This window comes from Ochlerotatus camptorhynchus, unplaced genomic scaffold (assembly GCF_037179485.1).
Source record: "Ochlerotatus camptorhynchus isolate MF236.1 unplaced genomic scaffold, CSIRO-AGI_Acam_v1.1 ptg000322l, whole genome shotgun sequence".
NCBI lineage: Eukaryota > Metazoa > Arthropoda > Insecta > Diptera > Culicidae > Ochlerotatus > Ochlerotatus camptorhynchus.
The window spans coordinates 201210-222879 of NW_027040810.1; the positions used below are offsets into that span (position 1 = coordinate 201210).

A 21670-nucleotide genomic window follows, 5' to 3' on the forward strand; every position below is an offset into this window, starting at 1 on the left:
TGGTGTAGTGGTAAGCGTGATTACCTCTCACCCCAGCAGGCCTGGGTTCAATCCCAGTCGGCGCCGCCGGGATGTTCTGAGGCATAACATCTCTGATCACGCCTTCCTTCGGATGGGAAGTAAGGCCGTTGGTCCCCGGTTCATGAGTTGATGGGTCGATAGGTAGGGTCCAGGTGTGGGAGCTGCTTTCCTGGCACATCGGTAGCATTGGTGCTCAGCACGGAAAACAAGATCGACGGAAAAAACAAACCAAAGGAAAAAAAAATACATCCGGGAGCACATTCCTGATGCTTATTTTTCTCTCGCATGTCCGTCGTCGTCGAACGGCAATAAAAAGGGAACTCGGTGCAATTTTGTGGTACGGAATTTTCACTGAACATAAACCGCGAATTTACGAATTTCACCACTCCCAACCGCGAAACACGTTGAGAAGCACTTTTGGTACACTTTCGATCAATTTCTTTCGAAAACACAAAAAAAAGTTGCAAGCGAGCCAACATCAACACCCGAGTCAACACCGATTGTGCCGAACTCTTTCACGCACCTTGCAGTGCGTAAATAAACTGAAATTAAAAATTATCACTCGCGATGCCACTAATGTCTGGTCCGGGAGAAAATCAAAAAACGCAGATTGCGACATCTCTTCTGATGCTTGCAAACATGTTGAATCGCGTTTTCTTCCTCTATTCTAAAACTTCCCGGAAAGCGAGAAAACTACCAATCACACACGTATAAACGTCCGGGAGGCAGAGCGCCAGCGCTAATCCGGCAAATGCAGCCGAAAACTATGAACGCGAACGCACGCACCTGCATGAATTTGATTTTTGACCGGAGATTAAAAATTGATCGTTGCACAAAAACTTAAACTCAAACTATAGGAAATCATTATAGCTGTAATAAGTAATTATTAGTTGATGTTACCTCGGGAGTTCCACAGGGATCTCGTTTAGGTCCTTTATTATTTATTTTATTTGTGGATGACGTGAAGTTTGTGTTTTTTTTTTTTTTTTTCCTCTGTTCGGGACATAAAACCACTGCGACCAGTAATTTGATCTATTGTAGTATATCCCGTGTCCTTAGTTTAGTGCATGTCGTATTACTCCATCACTATTGAGAAATGATGAAGTATTCGGTTTTGATACAGTTGTCATTCTTGCCTTTATCGCAAGGAATCGATTCTAATTGAAAGGTCCCGCTATTTATACCCTTCGGAGTGTTGAAACACCCTCCAAAGGCACGCCCCTTTGTCAGTCAAAATTGGATTCCTTAGCAAAAAAAACAAGACATGACACCGATAATGACCATGCATCAGAACCCTAGTCTTAACCACTTCAAACTAGGAAACAACGAATAGAAGATTAGGAATCACATAGGTGAAGACTAACTAACTCATTTTTTCCTTGTTTCAAGATCATCCTCGGTCCACGCAACCCGAGGACTTATCACTATCAACAAGGCATAAAAAGTAACAAGGACTAAGATGTGTTCCTTTGATTACTGTAAAATCCTGTTCCCCTAGTTTGAAGTAGTCAAGACTAGGAATCGGTGGTAGATCTTACATCCCGTAACGTACCACGAAAAGGTGATCTACCCACGTTACGGGGCAAGTTTGTGTTAATTCGCTTAAATGTGCTCATACATGCTGACGATATGAAACTGTACATGGAAATCTTCAACAATTCTGATTTGCTACATTTTCAAAATGAAAATGTAGTTTTCTACAATTGGTGCGATAAAAGTTTGCTGGACATTATTGTTAAAAATGCAATAATATATCTTATTCCAGAAAACACACTACTCTAGATTTTACATGTACTCTAGGAAACCAGCTGGTTGTAAGGTGCGATAAAATTAGGGACTTAGGAGTAATTCTTGACTGGAAGTTGACATTTGTAGATCATGTGAATACCACAATTCACAGAACAAATAATATGTTGGGACTCATAAAAAGATTTAGTTATCATTTTAAAGACCCATATACCATCAAAACACTTTATATAGCTTACGTGAGATCAATTCTCGAATATTTCAGTGTGGTTTGGGCTCCATACCATGAAACTTCAAAAACAGTTTTTGTTATTTGCTCTTAAGAAACTAGGCTGGACCTCTTTTCTCCTTCCTTCTTATGAGTCCCGTTGCATGTTGATAAGCATTTGAACACTTAAGAAGCGAAGAGAAATTTCCATGATTTTCTTTAATAATGATATTATCTCACAACGCGTAAATTCAGAAAAAATATTAGCAAGCTTAAATTTTTACGTACCAACTCGAAATGTATTGCAACTGTCACCTCATAGAACGAATTATGGTAAAAATTTACCAATCAATAGAATGATGAGAGTGTATAATAATTATTGTGAGCGTATAGATCTAACGATGTCTAAATATACAGTAAGGAGAACACCAACTCGAAGACAACAAATCAAGAAGACTCTACAACTATAAGTCACTATTTGGTCACTTATTTCTTCAATATGGTCACTAAAATCACTATTTTTGACAGCATTCATTGCTACCAGCCCTGTATACCGTTTTGGCCAGCAATGAATGGTGAAGTCGAACATCAGAACAGGTTGTTATTGAAAAGGCTAATAATTGTACAAGAATTGAGTAAAGACTGGAGATTGGAAATGCGATATTTTTTACTAACATACCATTCTACAAACCACAGTGTTACCGGCAATTCATCAGCAGAGCTTATGTTTGGCAAGAATATCCGGAATAATTTACCTGGATGTACATGCAGAATTACAAGATGGAGAGGTTAGGGATCGAGATCAAGTTCAGAAGTAAAAAGGGTAAAATTTATGCTGATAAGAAAAGATTAGCTAGGGCAAGAGATATCAAAGGTGGGGATCGTGTTATCTGGGACACAACGGCACGTGGCTGGGAAATGGTTATATACCGTCTGGGAAGCAGAAGCGGAATACCTAGAATCATACACCACACGTGAACATAACATATCTTCATTCCTTTTCGTATCGCTTACATTCAACTACTTCTTTCCGGTGCAATACTAGTCTCAACAGCAGTTCTTCTTCCGCCTTGGAGAAATTTATCGAACGAGCACGGTTTCTTTTCTCCAATTTTCAATGTTATTTTTCTTTTTGCTCTAAAAGTTATTAACAAAAAGATTCAATAGGTACACCGGTGAAAGCTGAAATGCGGGGTAGTTGAAACGGAAACCATAACTATATGCGCAAGTGAGTTGTCACTGTTTTTATTTAACAGTATAATATAAACTTAAACGCATGCTATGACTGTTAAATCAGGTAATAACAAACAGCTTAACGTGATCCTCAGCTTTGTTTATTTTAATTTTATATGAAATTTACAACACACATTGTTTACGCATTGCTTCAATCTTCTCAAAACAGTTGAATTTTCTGCGTATGGAGGCTAGTTGGAGTGGTATAGGAAAACCCGGTTACTAATGAAGTTACCAAAAATATCCTCAACATTACAAGTATTTCAACTTGCCCACATTTTTACACCCTATGGGTTAAATCGAAATGAGTTGAAATGGTAGATATACCATTCTCAGTAAAAGAAATTATTTCAATATGTTGAAGGACAGCCAAGAAACAGCGATGGGTGCCTTTATTTTTTTTTCCTTTGGTTTGTTTTTTCCGTCGATCTTGTTTTCCGTGCTGAGCACCAATGCTACCGACGTGCCAGGAAGGCAGCTCCCACACCTGGACCCTACCTATCGACCCATCAACTCATGAACCGGGGACCAACGGCTTTACTTCCCATCCGAAGGAAGGCGTGATCAGAGATGTTATGCCTCAAAACATCCCGGCGGCGCCGACTGGGATTGAACCCAGGCCTGCTGGGGTGAGAGGTAATCACGTTTACCACTACACCACCGGCGCCGTTGGCCGATGGGTGCCTTTAAGAATACTACAATATTAAAAAAAAACTAACGTGAAGAAATGCACGGCTTAAAAGTGGCGTTTAAGCTTAAAGCGTTAAACGGGGCTGGTGAAGAAAACGTAGTGAAAAACCATGATTTTACTAAATTTTACATAATAGTTGCTTTTATTCTAATTTGACAGACCTTGAAGAACATTTTCAGATACATAATTCTTAAATATACGTATTACAATTTATTATGGTGGAGGACACATTGAAATGTCTTCAATTAAGAAATCTATAAAATAGCATACGAAAATTATTTTTCTATCATTTCTATCAAGTTTCACTATATACAGTTTTATCTTGTCGTTTTCAACAGATGATATCTCCACCGACATTAGTAAAAAATTGTTACAACGAATCAAATGATGTGCATATAACCGACGAATCAGTTGACGTTGTTGACAACCATCAACGATTTGAGGATGATTTTGGACCAGAGACTGACGTAGATGCAATGGATGAAACAACTTTTATAAAATCGCCAGTTGAGCCTCAAGCAAACGATATCAACAACGAATTCAGTCTATCAAATGGGATTAAACCATTTTCTTTAGAAAATAAAATCATGCAACAACTATCGGAACAAAATCGAGAATTTTTAACCGATAATAATCCCTTCAAAAATGACCGTTTTGATCAATACAGTGATGACCATGCTGTATTAGATCAAACAACTAAACCCTCTGACGACAGTTCGGCAGAAGTGGTTGATAATAAAATTATTGACGCCCTGGAGTCACTAGCAGTTAGTAATGGAGAAAATGAAAAGCACGAGCTCGAAGATGGAAAACAAGAAGGAGATTTGCTCGACATTAGGCAACAGTCTCCAGATATTCCTGATTTAACAGAGAAAGCAGACTATGTTCATGAGAAAAACTTGTTCATGCTCGACTCTACTACGAAACCAGACGACACATTTATGCAACATTCCGACAGCACTTTTAACCAGGCTGAAGATCAAAAGTCATCGCTAATCGAACAAGGTAAGTGAGGTCAATGCTACAATTTTACTCACTTCTTATTACCATCGACATACATTATTGTACTATCGTTCAACGGTTGTACTCCATTAATCCAGTACCGCAATCAACGTACTAGATTAAATAAGTATAACGGTACTACAATCATGTCTGTCATAATTTTAATCTACGTACGAGCGCTTTTCTTCTTTAATCTAGCACATCACATTATATTTTTTTGAGTTAAACCATCGACCGATATGATTACTGTAGTACCGTTGTACTCCTTTTATCTAGTACCGACATACTAGATTAAATTAGTACAACAGTTTAACTGTATTTCAATCATGTCTGTCATAAGTAATAAGCACAGACAAACATACATAGGGTAGATGGGGGCAATGTGGTCCCTCTAAGAAAAACACAACATACAACATGCAAAACATTCCTAAATGCTGTGATGAACTCATTCTTTGGAGGAGTATGTTTGATAATATACAGTGTATGAAATATGGATAAAATGTCATCCTACTTATGAAGAGCTTTGAGTGGGTTGGTTTATTTCCTTTAAATTCCGTTATAGTTGCTTATCTTTTGACAGATACGCGTATTTCGTCTACTACTTGCAGACTTCATCAGTGCCAAGTACTCAACACCACTCCTACTTATTAAATTCATATCTTTGAAAAATTATACAGTACTTGTTCGCTAACTGGGCGATCTTTAACTGGGAGCTCGTTAACTGGGCTGTGGTCCAGTTAAAAAGCATTTATCCAGCATTTTACAAGTGCTCATGGCCGCCACAATCTGGCTGAGTTTCTGGTAGGGAACATTCGACTTGATGTTTGGGTTGTGTCGCTTGACGTATAAATGATCAAATTTGACCGTTTACAGGTCAAACGACACAAGCCAAACTTCAAATAATATGTTCCCTACCAAAAACTCAACCAGATTGTGGCGGCCATGAGCGCTCGTAAAATACTGGATACGTCAAAAATACACGTCACATTTAGTTTGACATTTAGTTGTCATAATTGGTGAGGGGCATTCGAATGGAATGTAAATAAATTTGAAATTATTTTCATTTCACACTGAAATCACGACTAAAAAGCGTTATGAGCAAAAGCATTAAGCTTTTCTAAGGCTGTGTTCCATTTGGTAAATTTTCACTTAAATTTGACATTTCGAAAATTAATTAAAATGTTCGAAAATCCCTCTGTTGCTCAGCGGCCGATTTTCGAGAAGGTTTCTGTCAAAATTGATTCCTTGTCTGTCAGAAATAAGTCTGCTGGAATAGCAGGTTTATTTGAAAATTTTCCATCTGTCAAATTTAAGTGAAAATTCACTAAATGGAACACAGCCTCAACTAGCTAGATTGAATGCTGTGAAAGTAAAAATGGCAAACTTAACACTGTATCAATTCAATGCACATGAAGTTTTTTAACGTCGATCAAACATTCCATTGAAGCTCCCTTCAGTGTTTTTTTGACGTTTGACAAGCCAGCCCAGTTAGCGAACAGGTACTGTATTCTATTTTATTGATTGCAAATCTTATAATATGTCGGCGAAGCCGGGATGTTCTGAGGCATAACATCTCTGATCACGCCTTTCTTTGGAAGGGAAGTAAAGCCGTTGGTCCCCGGTTTATGAGTTGATGGGTCGATAGGTAGGGTCAAGTTGTGGGAACTGCCTCCCTGGCATCGGTAGCATTGGTGCTCAGCACGGAAAACAAGATCGATGGAAAACAAATCAATCGTGATCAGAGATGTCATGCCTCAGAACATCCCGGCGGCGCCGACTGGAATTGAACCCAGGCCTGCTGGAGTGAGAGATAATCACGCTTACCGCTACACCACTGGCGCCGCTAATAACGCGTTCATCTTGATAAAAAATTGATAAAAAGCAGATTTTTAGCGATGGGCCCAATCTTAGATCCATAGGCTATCATTAGAGCCATTTCCCTTATAAAAACAATCTTTGAAATTTTATTAGTGTACGTAAACGCAAGCTCCACCGCTTGAAGTTTACTTTGTTGTTGCAGGATCATTGCATTATCCCGAGATGCAACGAGGACAAATTTCCATTTTTCAGGTTCCGAACTCGGGGAGCAACAAATTTGCGCAGTGGAGAAAGGTTGCCACTTTTTACAGAACAGGGAAAGAGCGAATATGCTCCCATCATTTTGTTGAACCAGACTTAGTTGAATATAAATCCCATGTCGTGCAAAGTTTGTTGTCGTGGGATGTTTGAGATTAATTTCATGTGGCCGCTGCCCGGGATGGATAATTTGCAGCACAATCCTCTTTGTGGTTTTCACCACATTTGCCACAACGAGTTTTGTTGCCGCAATGGCTGGCCGAGTGTCCCAGCCTTTTGCAGTTGGTACAATTATATACCCTCTGTACAAACAACCGCACCGGAAAAAAAAACACCATCAACTTTGACAAACATTGGGAGAACTGAACCAGCGAAAGTCACCCGAAACGAGTCCGAATGTTGATAAACTTTCTTGCCATCTTGCAAAGATACTGAATGCAGTTGCCTGACATCCAGTATCTGTACCTGCTCTCCGATTTTCGAGTTTTTGAAGCAACCCGATGCGCGTTTAAGTCCTTCACACTCAGACTAGTGTCGTAGACCATGCCTTCTATCTCCACATCTCGAGAAGGGATTTAGATTAGACTGATGCAAAATTTGAAATTTTCACTCCACAGTGTTCAAACGGTTCCAAATCGGGTCCTGATTAGCCTCCGAAAGTTTAAACTCATTTGATAAGAAACTGACTTGGTACAAACCATTTGAAGTTTATATGGAAATTACTATGGGAAACCAAAACTTTTTGTTCATTGTCTTCTAGCCTTTTTACATATTATACTGTTAACAAATTCTTTTACTATTCTTATGGGAATTTTTATCAACTACAACTTTGTAGAAAATCGTTTTTCAGCCAAACGTCAAATTAAATAGTTATTAATTGTTTAAGAGATTGATAATCTTATGGCAAGATTAAGCAACTGTATTGTGGGCAACACTGTATTCTGCAGTGTGACATAGGTCCCATGCATTAATTATGTCACGCTAAATCGAGAATTTACCCCCCCCCCTCTAACGTGACGTTTTTCCTGTACCTAATGCATTGCTTGTCACAAAATCTTAGTCTGGCGTCTTTTGGCCAGTGTCTCGTCGTCGGTACTGAGGTATGGAGGTCCAACCTGGGTTCCAGCGCTGGAAACGAAGCAGAACCAAAGAAAAACTGAGCAGAACGTTCCGGCTCATGGGAAAATACGGTGAAGAACGATGGATGAACATACCGATACCGATACCGATACTTTCGACCTGGGTGAACAGAAAACACGGAAAAGTCAACTTCCACCTAACGCAGTTCCTGTCTGACCACGGTTGCTTCAGGAAATACCTGCATCGGTTAGGACACGCAGCGTCACTCCTCTGTCCGGAGTGTGGCGACGTCGATGAAACGCCGGAGCATGTGGTCTTAGACCTCGCTTAGACTGTCGGTTCGAGACAGTGAGAAGCGAGATGCCCGTCCTTAACGTGGAGAATGTCGTCGATGAAATGTGTCGATAGGAGGGTACTTGGAATGCCGTCAACAGAGCAGTCACGCAGATTATGTCGGAGCTGCAGCGTAAAGGGAGAGAAAAGCAGCGATCTAGCAATGCCAGCTAGCGCTGAGAGTATGACAAATGCATGAGCACAGCCACCCCCCGAAGTAGTCGCTTCACAGTGGTGCCATGGAGATCCAGGCAGAGGAGAGAGTAAGGAATGGGTTTTAGTGGAGCTGCACTAGGCAACTTGTGGATACCACACCGTGCCAACTTCACTACAGACCAGGCTAAAACAAACACTTAGAAATCATTACCGGCTTCGGTAATTTCTTACCGAACTTTCAAAAGCTGAACTGTTCGATAAAAGAGGAGATGGACTAGCCCGTGTGGCTAAAAATCTCCTAAATAAAGTTTAAAAGAAAATATTTTGTAAAAATCTGTCTATCAAACAGCTACTGCTGCTTGTACATTTAAAATTCGTAACTAACCATTGTATCTAATGGCTTTCAGTTTATGCACACTTGCTCAAGCAGCCCTACGCCCTTCAATAAGCAGTTTTAATTTAATAAAATAAGTATTTAATAATTATTACTTTGTTCGTATCGCTTGGCCCCTAGTCACCGCTAAGCCCCTAAGAAGCAAAATTATGTTGACAGTGCAAATAGGTACAATTATTTTTCATATGCATTTGGAACATCTTTTAATGCATCAAACAAATAATTTCGCTACATTGATTGTTTTACCCACGACGTTTTACAGTGAGAAATATTGTCGCGCTTATGTTAAATTCTCATTTGGTGACGGTCGAAGTCCGCCGCTCAGAAGCGCGATGCAACCCCGCCGATAAGGATTATACACAGGTGTGTAACTTTGATAGTATTTTATGGCAACGGCTTGAAGAGCGAATCCTGGATAAAGAGCCACCGTGTGTTAAATCAATGGGGGCAATCGTACGGCCATAAACAGAAAACATTGTATAATCCCTTTTTAAGAAATTATCCTGCTGCACACAATATCTTCTTCTTCTTCTTCTCTTTTTGAGCTATCATTTGACAGCTCCTGGGAAAGGGCAAAGTGACAACGACTATTAGGTTTTGCACCGTCGGGGTTAACCTCAATCTGATGACAGTTCAGTGGTACTGTTTACGTGGACTTAGTCAATTTTTTCTTGGGTGGATTTTTTCGATATTTTTTTAGACTGCAGTGAGATGTAAACCACATGTCTGCATTCTCCACGAGCAACATCTGTTCATCGCGCTGTTCCTCGACAATTTGCAAGTTAAAATTTGGAAATTTTATAATTTTTTTTTTTTTGAAAAAACGACTAAGTCAAGAGCAAATTTTCATTACGTCGAAAGTAACAAAGGTAAACAAAGTCGAGCTATCAGTGTCAATCGATGCTCCTGCTATTACACTATATTCTGTCCGAATATAGGATCACATCCCATTTTTAAATTTATTTACCAGTCAAATTGCTTTTTGACGTAATCACCTTCCGATCAAAATAGTTTTCGATGTTACTTAAGTCACCCGATTTCTATGGAGATGCCGTTTGACTTAAGTAACAGCGCTGAGAAACCCGTGAAAAGTGTACGTTCGTCGTTTCGCTTTCTCATTATTAAAGTGAATAAATCGAACTGTTTGTTGCTAAGATGATTTCGGTGGTCCTAAAATGATGAATGGGCTGCACGTAAGGAGACGTAATTGATAATTCTCCCGAATATCCTGGTAAATACACTTTGACTTAAGTAACAATAGGGCCCCCAACGACGTATAATAGCTTTTGACTTAAAAACCAGTATTTTTTAACATGAAAGCTAGCGAATTGCATTTGTATGATTAGAACCCTGCTATATATGTTAAACATTGCTATCACTATGAGATTATACGAGTTTAATTGAAAATAGGAATAACTTTTCGGTCATCAAAACAAAACTTTATTTTTTTTTTTTTTTTTTTTTTTTTTGCATTCGAAAGTGTTTTAGTTTATCATAATCCTTTTCATCAGAACTTTTATTAGGCGATTGGCAATCTGGCCAGATGATTCTGATTGGAGGAAGGTGCAAGAGCTTCTTTGATCCGACGGAATGTTGTGAAATTTTAAGCTAGAATTAGGAGGTGCAAACCATCGTTCATTTGGTGAGTTCGTTCCTGTTTATTTTTTCACTTGTTTCGATACCATCTATCAGTTTTCTACAATTTTGTCTTGGACATCTTTTCGAAGAGCCACGTTCATGCTGTAATTTATCGAGCGCACAATTTTCACATGTTGAGATCGAGTGGGAACGTCAAGATAGTCATCCAAGTGCTTTTGTTTCTGGTTTTAGACGTTTGATGTCTTCAGTTATGTTTTTGTACTTTAAAGTTCCCTTTATCTGTGATCATGGTGGGTCTGAAGAGTTTTTGTTGAGCACGCTGAGGCTGAAATTGCATACCCCCTCCCCATGGACATGGAGGTTGACGATACTGAAGCAAAGGGTTATATTTAATTTCTTTATATTTGCAACGATGATGATTTCCTATAGTGACACATATCACCTTCTTAATGCTTCAGTATGCCTCAAACGATTAATTCTTGGTTGTTAATAGAACTTCTTTGAGGAAATCGGCTGCTTCATGCAGACTGAGCAAACCTCTCACTAATAAAGTAATGATCTTCTAGTAAATTTTGCATATCATTTTATTAATATTTTATTTTATTTAAGCATATTATTTTTGTTACAGTCAATTAGCATTAGCATACGATACAAGAGATTTAATATTACTTGCTCGTTTTTGCGTTAAATAATCAATATTTATTTATTTGTATTTACCTTTGAAAGTTTTATTTTCAAGTTTTTTTTTTGTGATCTGAAAATTTTCCCAGTTTGGTTAGAAATTTCGAAGCTAACGCATGTCCACAGGCCTAATAAAAAGATAGGCAGAAAAAGTGTATTATGAAGAATGGTTGCATGCAGGGTTGCTTCCACTCACTTGCTATAGATGAGTGATTTTCGGAGTTTTGAATTCGTTAGATGTTGTAATGGAGATTTGTGATGTTTTATGCGGGAGGAGATTGGAGGGCTGGTGTTTGACGCATAGAGCCTGTCAATTTCGCTTTCAGAGTGTCACAGTCAGCGGTTTTATGGTTCGTGAGGATTCGTAGAATCGTTGATTGTGACTGCAAGTGGATTTGGCGGGTTTTGTTTGTCGGACGCTTGCTTTTTGGCCTCTTCTTGTGTCTAACATGTGCAGAGTATCATTATAGCGTCTAATGGTTTTGAGATTCCTGGTTGCGTGAAATATATTTGTGAGAATATCTTTTTAAGATTTTAGTAGTCACGTTTTGTTTGTAGTTTATATTTTATTTCTTTCATGTAATTATCGTAAATAATAGTTATTCAATAATAGATAGTTCATCCATATATTCGTACTTTGACGCGAAGCGCTGTGGATTATGAGATGCTCGATGACCCTGGAGGGATCGATTTTGCTTACTGAGCAGAAACTCATGGATTTAATCCCAAGCTCTTCCACAGCACAATAAATCGCCACCATCATTTGTATATTTGATATTAAATACTAACCTCGGAAACTATTTGCATATCAAGCGAAAACGTAGCCCTGTATTGTCGCGAAGCGTTATGGTTCTGAGATACTCGATGACCCTGGAGGGATCGTGTTTGCTTACTGAGCAGAAAATCATGGGTTTAATCCCAAGCTCTCCGTCATGACTCTTAAAATTCATGATCACTAAACAAAATGAATATGTTCTTTCGATAGCCGGCTATCGAGAGATTAAATAAACAGCAAATAAACAATACGTACTTTTGGTTGCATCGCCAACTTGAGGTGAATCCTAACCGAATACCCTACCCAACCCTCCAACTCCGTAGCACTTATGAGGGTGTCGCTAAGTCGGTGGCCTCTCGTTAAGTAAGTACTACATCAACATTTCCTTTCCTATCCCTAGTTATGGTAAAGATGGGCGTGGCCGGGAATAGCGACAGTCATGCTTCTGTTACTCTTGTTTAGATTGGAACCAATGTTTACTCCCCAGCATTATTCCTGAAAGTAGTCTAACTGAGAATTTTAGAAGAGACGTGAGTGTCGCTAGTATCCAATCTACGAAGTATATCATAACAACGCTAACGCTAACGCTATCAAAACAAAACTTTATTTTTCTCGGATTGGTGCGAATGTTACTTACTGGTGGCAGGAATAAGCACTAACCGACGGTGATAAGTCTGTGACAGCCCTTGAAAATTTCATTGATTGTTTGCAAAATTATTTAATTTCATTGTAATTTCATGAAAATTTCTTGTCAGCATGGATGAATCTTGTACAAAATGCATAAAACTATTTTGTAATGCATTGTTCTTAAATAAAAAGCTACTTCAAGACTTATAAATTACTGAAAACATGTTAAGGTTTGAAATCATCTGCCGATTAAACAACAGACAAAGTTGACCGACTAAATCAATCGACGAAAAACTATTAAATAGGCCGATTGCTCGGTGTAGCACCAGACGAAAAACGATTTTATCTGCTGATTAATACACCGACTGAAATTAATTTTTAAGTGGCAATAGATTTAGTCGGTGGACGAATCGGGTGATCTGGATGATGTTTGTTTATTTGGAAGATATTTTCGAAACAAAGCACGATAAAATTCAGAATTATATACCATTATTACGAGTACTACTTTTTTGCTCGGATCATGTTTTGACTCCCACAGAAACTCGCTAGAATAAATACAAAATAATAGTTTTTTGGTTGAAATTTCAAAAATGTATTCAGTTTGACACATTATTTCGGACTTATCACCGCTGCGATTGCAGTGCCATGGTGGCCGATTGAAACTTGGATTTGTCAATTGATTTATCTCTTCGTAGAGTATTTGGTTCACGCATGGTATTTAGCTCCAAAAGACAGGTGTCGTTGGTGTTCGGATTACCCAGTAGTCTCCAAACGAACCGTACTCACCCCTGGAGTCACCGACGTTTTAAAATCGGATCAAAAAATTGTTTTGAAAAAAGAAAAATCGACTAAATGTCCATTTTAATTTTTCCTAGAAAGTTACAAACTTCGTAACTTTTCGTAAAAATTCAAATCTCTGCTGTTGAATAATTCAATTAAACTACGGAATCTATTATCGAATGAATATTTTGCTCGTAATATTATATAATTTGCACAATATCTGTGCGATCGTCATCTGTTGAGTAATAAAAGGAAGAGGAGACAACTGGCTTCTTTTTGTCTCAGTACTAACATTTGAAAACGGCGCAAAAGCCATTTGTAAACAAATGGTTTGTGGGCCCTTTACTCGCTACTCGAAGTACACCCACGCAAACCAACAGCATCGTCAGGAAGGGGAAGATTTCCCCTACCCGATGTAGCTGTTGTGTTGCGTGGGTGTACTTCGAGTAGCGAGTAAAGGGCCCACAAACCATTTGTTTACAAATGGCTTTTGCGCCGTTTTCAAATGTTAGTACTGGTCTGTGACGTGTTCTTCTTCTATCGCGGAAACGACTGTCCAAAAACTATTTCATTATGGGCGACGCAGTCGACTGTCAAAATACAAGAAAATAGATTCCCTGTTGTAAAAATTCTCGCGTTTTTATACGTTCGCCCGACCAATCAGGCGTTGGTTCGCGTTTGACAGAAAATTGGTTCATAAAAGTCCCCCTATTGTCTCCTCTTCCTCTTAGGTTGAGTAGACTGTGAAAGACAGTACTTAAGAGATTGCGGTAGTGTGTAAATGTAAAACGTTTAAATTGACCGTTACAGCGGCGCCGGTGGCGTAGTGGTAAGCATGATTATCTCTCACCCCAGCAGGCCTGGCTTCAATCCCAAAATTTAATAGGATGCTGCACGCTGACGTCATAAATGAGTTCAGTGTTAATCGGCTGACCCTTTTTGACAGTTCAGTGGTACTGTTTACAAGCACTTAGTCGTTTTTAAAAAAAAAAAATATTCTAAAATTTCCGAATTTTAACTTGAAAATTGTCAAGGAACAGCGGGTTGAAAGGATGTTGCTTGTGGACAACGCAGAAGTGTGGTTAACATCTCACTGCAGTCTGAACAATTATCGAGAAAATCGACTAAGTCCACGTAAACAGTACCACTGAACTGTCATCAGATTGAGGTTATCCCGACGGTGCAAAACCTAATTTTGTACCGTTTTTGCAAGGATCCTGCTGGTGTTCTGGAATATTTTTGTCGAGAAAAATGGAAAATTAGAATACACAGAAAAAAAAGTTATTGAATATTACATCCAAACTGCTGCAACCAGTTCAATCGATCTGTTGTGTAATATAACGTTGTACGATGTTCATCGATTTTGCGAACAAAATTACATCTATTGATGTAATATTGTATCTGCTTTTTGCTATTACATCATTAATTCATACATCAGCTTGAATTACATTGATCGATATTACTTTTTTTTTGCTGTGTATGGATATGGATGCTAAGTGGATATGATCATCCGAATTTCTTGTGTGTTAATTGGCAAATCAAAGTTGGCACTCGTGGAGAATAGAAGAACTATGAAAGTGATGATGGTTTCAAAATTTTGCACGGGGAAGTATACGAGTGCAATCTTAAAATGCTTTTATTTTGAAAATGGAGCATTTTATTTAAATCTGGTTACTGCTACAGTGGTAGAAAAGCGGAAGTCTATGTTTACACCTAAAAATCTGAAAAGAAATTAAGTTTTCTGTATTATATGTCTATTGAGTAGTCCTGAAGTTTTCTACTAACGTAGCACTAACCAGATTTAAATAAAATGCTCCATTCACAAAATAAAAGCATTTTAAGATTGCACTCGTATACTTCCCCGTGGAAAATTTTGAAACCATCATCACTTTCATAGTTCTTCTATTCTCCACGCGTGCCAACTTTGATTTGCCAATTGGCATTTTGCAGATCATCTAAACAGGAGCGGGATTAAAAGTTTATCCGAGTTGGAGCTTACCGTCATACACGGTAACTCGCAACAACTCAAAATTGAGGCAAACATGCTCATTTCAGTGGGAAGTATGGCTACTCAAAAGTGAGTAGGTGCGCTTTTACTCAATTTTAGGTAAACAACGTTCTCGCGCAGAGTGAGCCAAAACCACTCTGAGATATTTTCAGCCGGGAAGTTTTTTTTTTTTTGTTCTGATGAAAAGTTGAAATTAGCTGCTCCAGAATTATTTAACTGGAGCTGAAGACGACTGAAAACCGTCTCAGCATGCAATTCCTGCTTACCTTAATGCATGAAAACTAGATGTATGAGTGCTCATTGCAAGACAGCTTATATTACATGATATAAGCCATAGTCTGTCCAGGGTATAAGCTACGATTACCTAAAATTATAGGTAAAAAAATATCGGTAGTTTTTACCGATAAAAATCGTTACTTTTTACTTTAAATAGGATATTTTTTTACCATAAATTAGGACATTTTTAACGTTAATGTGCACTCTTCGATTATCGGTAATTTTCACCGATATCTAGGTATTCTTTACCGACTTTAAGGTATGTGCATCTTAGCGTGTACGTGACAAACGCAACTTGCAAAATATTTCCTTTCGTTTGGAGCTGTAAACGCTGTAAACAGATACCAAGAGCCACATGTGAAAAAGGCATACACGCTTTTTGTAAACAAACCTTTGTAGGACGTTTTGTCGCCAACTGAGGGTCGCTCACGCAAACCAACAACATCATCGGGAAGTGTAAAGTTTCCCCTACGCGGTTATGTTGATGGTTTGCGTTGGTGTCATATGGGTGATGAGAAAAGGGCATAAGAAGGTTTGTTTACAAAAAGCTTGTATGCCCTTTTCACATGTTGTTCTTGATACGATCCAGTGAAATCCTAAAGGCTCCCGCACATTAGATCCGGATCGGACGCGTTACGGCACAGTGACAGTTAAATCTATTGTCTTACTGTTCAATTTACGTCAACGCAACGCAAACGGATCTAATGTGGGTGGCCCTTAAGAGAAGAGGAGACAATACGGGGGCGAAAACGAACCACTTTTCTATTTGAGGGCATTCAAGCCAAATGTAACAAATATATTAAATGTTTGTATCCTCTTATAAACAGGAAATCCAAACTTTGCCTGACGAATAAACTTCTAATATTTAAACAAGTTTTTAGACCGGCCATGCTTTACGCTGTGCCAATATGGTCTTGTTGTTGCACTACCAGGAAAAAAGCACTTCAAAGGATTCAGAACAAAGTTCTGAAAATGATTTTGAAGTTGCCTCCCTGGTACAGTACTACATGGTACTACCGAGGTACATAGAATTTCGAAAGTTGAGACTTTAGAACAAATGTCCAACAAAATAATTAATAATTTCAGGCAAAAATCGTTGCAATCCTCAATTGCAACGATTAATTCCCTTTATACTTAGATAAGATTTAGTTTTAAGATATCAATTGTTATACTGACATGCAGGTTAAAAAACCTGTTTAAAATACTGAATTGCCAAGACATGAACAATGTAAAAACACTAAGATATATCAGTGCTAACATTTGAAAACGGCACAAAAGCCATTTGTAAACAAATGGTTTGTGGGCCCTTTACTCACTACTTGAAGTACACCCACGCGACACAACAGCAACATCGGGTAGGGGAAATTTTCCCCTTCCTGACGATGCTGTTGGTTTGCGTGGGCGTTCTTCGGGTAGCGAGTAAAGGGCCCACAAACCATTTGTTTACAAATGGCTTTTGCGCCGTTTTCAAATGTTAGCACTGATATATCATAACAATTAAGGCTGGTACGTTACTGCAGTAACTGGAGCACCTAGGTAAAAATGAAATGTAATTTATTTTAAATTTGGAACAAATAAAGAGTTAAAAAAAAAAAACCACTTTTCTATCAAACGCGAACCAGCTCGTGAATGCAGTGCCAACATTTCAAAGGGGCGTAATTGCATTTGTAAACAATGGCTTTAGCTGCTGATTTCTCGCGAATAAAAGCTCACTCATGAGAAATAATGGCACCAGCAGGTAGAGGAATGTTTGCTCTACCAGCTACCATTGTAATTTTGGAGAGGTAAGATTTCATTCGCGAGAAATTGACGGCTTAAGTCATTGTTTACAAAAGCAATTACGCCCCTTTGAAATGCTGTTACTGAATGGTCAATTTGAAGTGCGTAAGATAGAGATAGAGATAGATATAAAATAGTAAGAACATAGAGGTAACTCTAAGACCAGAAGGTCCCGAAGAAACGAGCTCAACTTTTTGGCTCAGCTCTGGTACTCTCTTCGGTCCCAAGCTAATCGATTCACCCCTCGAAACATAGGAAAATCCACTATCCCCTCATTTTATCTGTCAAACTTTCATAGCGAATCAAAACAAACATTGTGTAGTAGTAGAATTTCGACTAGAATGGGGTACGTCAATCGTTTGCTTGGGACCAATACTGCCGGTAATCGCAAGTCAGTCCCATCTGCATTTTTATCAATTTTGAGTTAGCATCATTATTCAGTTTATCATTCTATGTTTTTTGTGCTATTGAAAAAATGTGGTTTGTTCAAGAAAACTGAAAAACAATACCAAGTCAAATTGTCCCACAGCGAAAAGTAACCGCAAGTCAGTCCCATTAGAAAAAAATTTATCAGAAATGTTAGACAACACATCGCATCATGAGATTTGTCTCAATATAGCTTTTGTCCACTTCCCCTAGGGTATCAGGAACATGTCCGGATGTGGCCAATATAGTTCTTACGATACTCAATTTGACCGCCAATGGATATGGCTTTGAATTATCATGTGATTTGATGTATCGCTTGATGGATTTTAATTTAAAAGGATTTACCACTTCCCCGGGTATACCCGGAACATGTCCGGGTGTGGCCAACATGGTGCTGGTCACTCATCATGACTCTTATTGATCTTATTTTTGAATTCTCATGTGAATTGATTTATCGCATGGAGAGTTTGGCACGTTTGGCTCTGGTCTGATGAAGACCCATACTCACCGGAATATGTTCCGGCCATTGCTCTGGAACCAGCGGAACAAATCCAAAAACATTCAATAACGTTCTATGGGACCATAGTATCTTTTTACTGTTCAATACTGTGCTTAAACTAATGCAGCATCGGCATGGAATTGTGATTGACTTGCGGTTATTTTCCTCATTGACGTTAAATGTAATCGCAAGTCAGTCCCACTCAGATTTTGGCCATAAAATAAAAATTTCACGATATTTTTGGGTAAACATAGATGCATTCTATCACATTGTACGTTTATTTTTAAATTTATCCCTCCAAAATAGGTGTCAAATCAGAAAACTTGAAAAATCTTTGAACGCCGTTTTCTCATTTCCAGTTTTTTACAGATGGGACTGACTTGCGATTATGGACAGAATAGGCTAGTCAAGTAGTGAGCCAATTTAAAATCGTTAGTTTCGTATTGATTGTTGCTTACACGCTATTTCAAAACTACCCAAATTTGGGTAGGATCTACCCAGATCCGTCAAAACTAAACCTACCCAAAAATGGGTAAACTGTGTTGGGAGTGGCAAGTTGACAAATGAACAACGTCGATCGGATTGATGTCAATGTTGTTCATTTGTCAACTTGTCACTCCCAACACAGTTTACCCATTTTTGGGTAGGTTCAGTTTTGACAGATATGGGTGGATTCTACCCAAATTTGGGTAGTTTTGAAATAGCGTGTATATTGCTCCAAAATTGCTGACATTTTGGATTTTGGTTCCATTTAGAACCCAGTAAGCAAGATGAAAAATGCTTTAATTTGCGTTGTGAAAAATCCTTATTCTGATGCATGGTGGTTATATAGATGGTGATACAGCTTTGTCAATATATAGGCGAGGAGTTCGCGGGGGGGAAAAGTGCGGTTTTAGAGTAAATTGTAAACAAACTCGGTCGCTGTCCCATACAAAAATCCAACATGGCTGAATTATGAATTTGACACATTAGAACACCTATATCAAGAGCAAATTTTCATTATGTCGTAAGTAACATTCGCACCAATCCGAGAAAAATAATGTTTTGTTTTGATGACCGAAAAGTTATTCCTATTTCCAAGTAAACACATATAATCTCATAGTGATAGCAATGTTTAACATATTTAGCAGAGTTTTAATCATACAAATGCAAATCGCTAGCTTTCATGCTAAGAAATACTGGTTTTTGAGTCAAAAGTTATTATACGTCGTTTGGTGGCCCCTATTGTTACTTAAGTCAAAGTGTATTTACCAGGATATTCGGGAGAATTATCAATTACGTCTCCTTACGTGCAGCCCATTCATCATTTTAGGACCACCGAAATCATCTTAGCAACAAACAGTTCGATTTATTCACTTTAATAATGAGAAAGCGAAACGACGAACGTACACTTTTCACGGGTTTCTCAGCGCTGTTACTTAAGTCAAACGGCATCTCCATAGAAATTGGGTGACTTAAGTAACATCGAAAACTATTTTGATCGGAAGGTGATTACGTCAAAAAGCAATTTGACTGGTAAATAAATTTAAAAATGGGATTTGATCCTATATTCGGACAGTATATAGTGTAATAGCAGGAGAATCGATTGACACTGATAGCTCGACTTTGTTTACCTTTGTTACATTCGACGTAATGAAAATTTGCTCTTGATATATAGTCACCTTGTTCTGATGTTTGGTTGATGTTTCCTCTCAAACTCGCCTGTCACACTCTCAAAAGACGTACACAGAGAGAAAAAATTACCCTAAATTTAAGTTCTTTTTACTTAATTTTGGGTAATTTTGAGTTATGCATCCCACTCTCACTTTTTGTTGTTGTCAAAAACGGAACGAGAGATTCGACTTTCTCATGACTATCGTTCAATAAGCTACTAGTGAGTATATGAGATATTCTCAAATTTGAGTCAATTGAACTTAATTTTAGGTAGAAAATACTCACGAGTAAGTAATTATTTTTGCCGTAGCCAAATGCAAACTACTATAAGCAGTTTACTGAAAATTAGCTTATTGAACGGAACATGGGAGATGAGTGAAAAGAACTTAATTTTGGGTAATTTGTCGGTTCCGTGTATATACCTTTTAATCGTCTTTCTCTATCCAGCACACAGGGATGAATGGATGGTTTGTTTTCCCACTAGTCTGTTGCTCACACTCCTTCAGTTTAAATGGTGCATTAGTGTGCGCCGATTGAACTTCAAAAAGCTCTATTGATTAGATAATTATTCCGCAAGGCCCGCAAGGAAAGTGAAATTTCAATCTGAATGCGTCACTTTCATGTCGATCATGATTCTAATGTGATCGATCTTTCCGCTTAAATGCGAACCATTATAATGGTATACACGGATAGAAATCTCCTTATACCTTTTGGAAAATTTCTATTGCAGATTATTCACAAAATGTATAAGTCAACTAATAAGCAGGCGCCTTGCAAAAAGTTAATGAAGATCATGTGTCAAATGAAATGTATAAGCGGTCACACATACCTTTTATGCATTCTTATAGGACCTATGTGGTTCTTATGGAATGTATAAGGCTGATGTTTTAGCAAAAATGTATAAGTGAAACACATGAATAAAATAATTGATTTTCGTTTCGTGTACTTGACCTTACCAAAAATGGTTAATAATTGTTTATAATTCCTGCTAAACTTTAACTGGAATGGTTATGAAACTTTACATGAACGCTTGTGTGATAAAGTTTCAATCTTATGTATTATGGTTTTTTGAAATAAACCTTACAAATAATGGGTTCAGAAATTCTTGTTTTCTCCATCCTTTTTTGTAAAAGGAATTATATTGGAACCTTTTTATTTATGAATGATACCAATTCGCGATATATTCCACATAAAGTTGACCGATAATACAAAACCATCCATGGATCTTACAGACTACCATAACCATTACCATTAAAGTTTTCAAACCATAAGTAAAAAGGTTATAATATACACTGAAAACAGATTTCACTTAGTTACTATTAGGAACGCATATAATATTTTTCCAATAACAAAAATAATAATTGTTATCTGAATATCACATAGCATAAGAAATTCTATATGTGAAATCATATAGATTTTATTGGACACATAACGTTCATGTGATTTAGTGGTGCAATTTCCAATTATGGGATCACATAAAAGTTATGTGAAATTCACATGGATATTTTCCACTGGTTATGTGATTTATTTTATGAGTGTAGTTCTCTTTCCGAAAATATATGGAGAAAACAACTATTTTGAATGGTAATGGTTCTTAACAACCCATTATTTGTAAGGTTCACTTGAA

At 37.9% G+C, this 21670-nt stretch overlaps 1 protein-coding gene across 1 annotated transcript in view; it reads left to right on the top strand.

Moving 5' to 3' along the window:
* Positions 1-21670, top strand: part of LOC135707878 (mucin-2-like) — a 245024-nt gene that overhangs the window by 161315 nt on the left and 62039 nt on the right. Inside the window, exon 9 of the mRNA XM_065229782.1 lies at positions 4238-4904. Within this exon, the coding sequence (XP_065085854.1) occupies positions 4238-4904 (667 nt within the window). The remainder of the gene's footprint in view (positions 1-4237; positions 4905-21670) is intronic.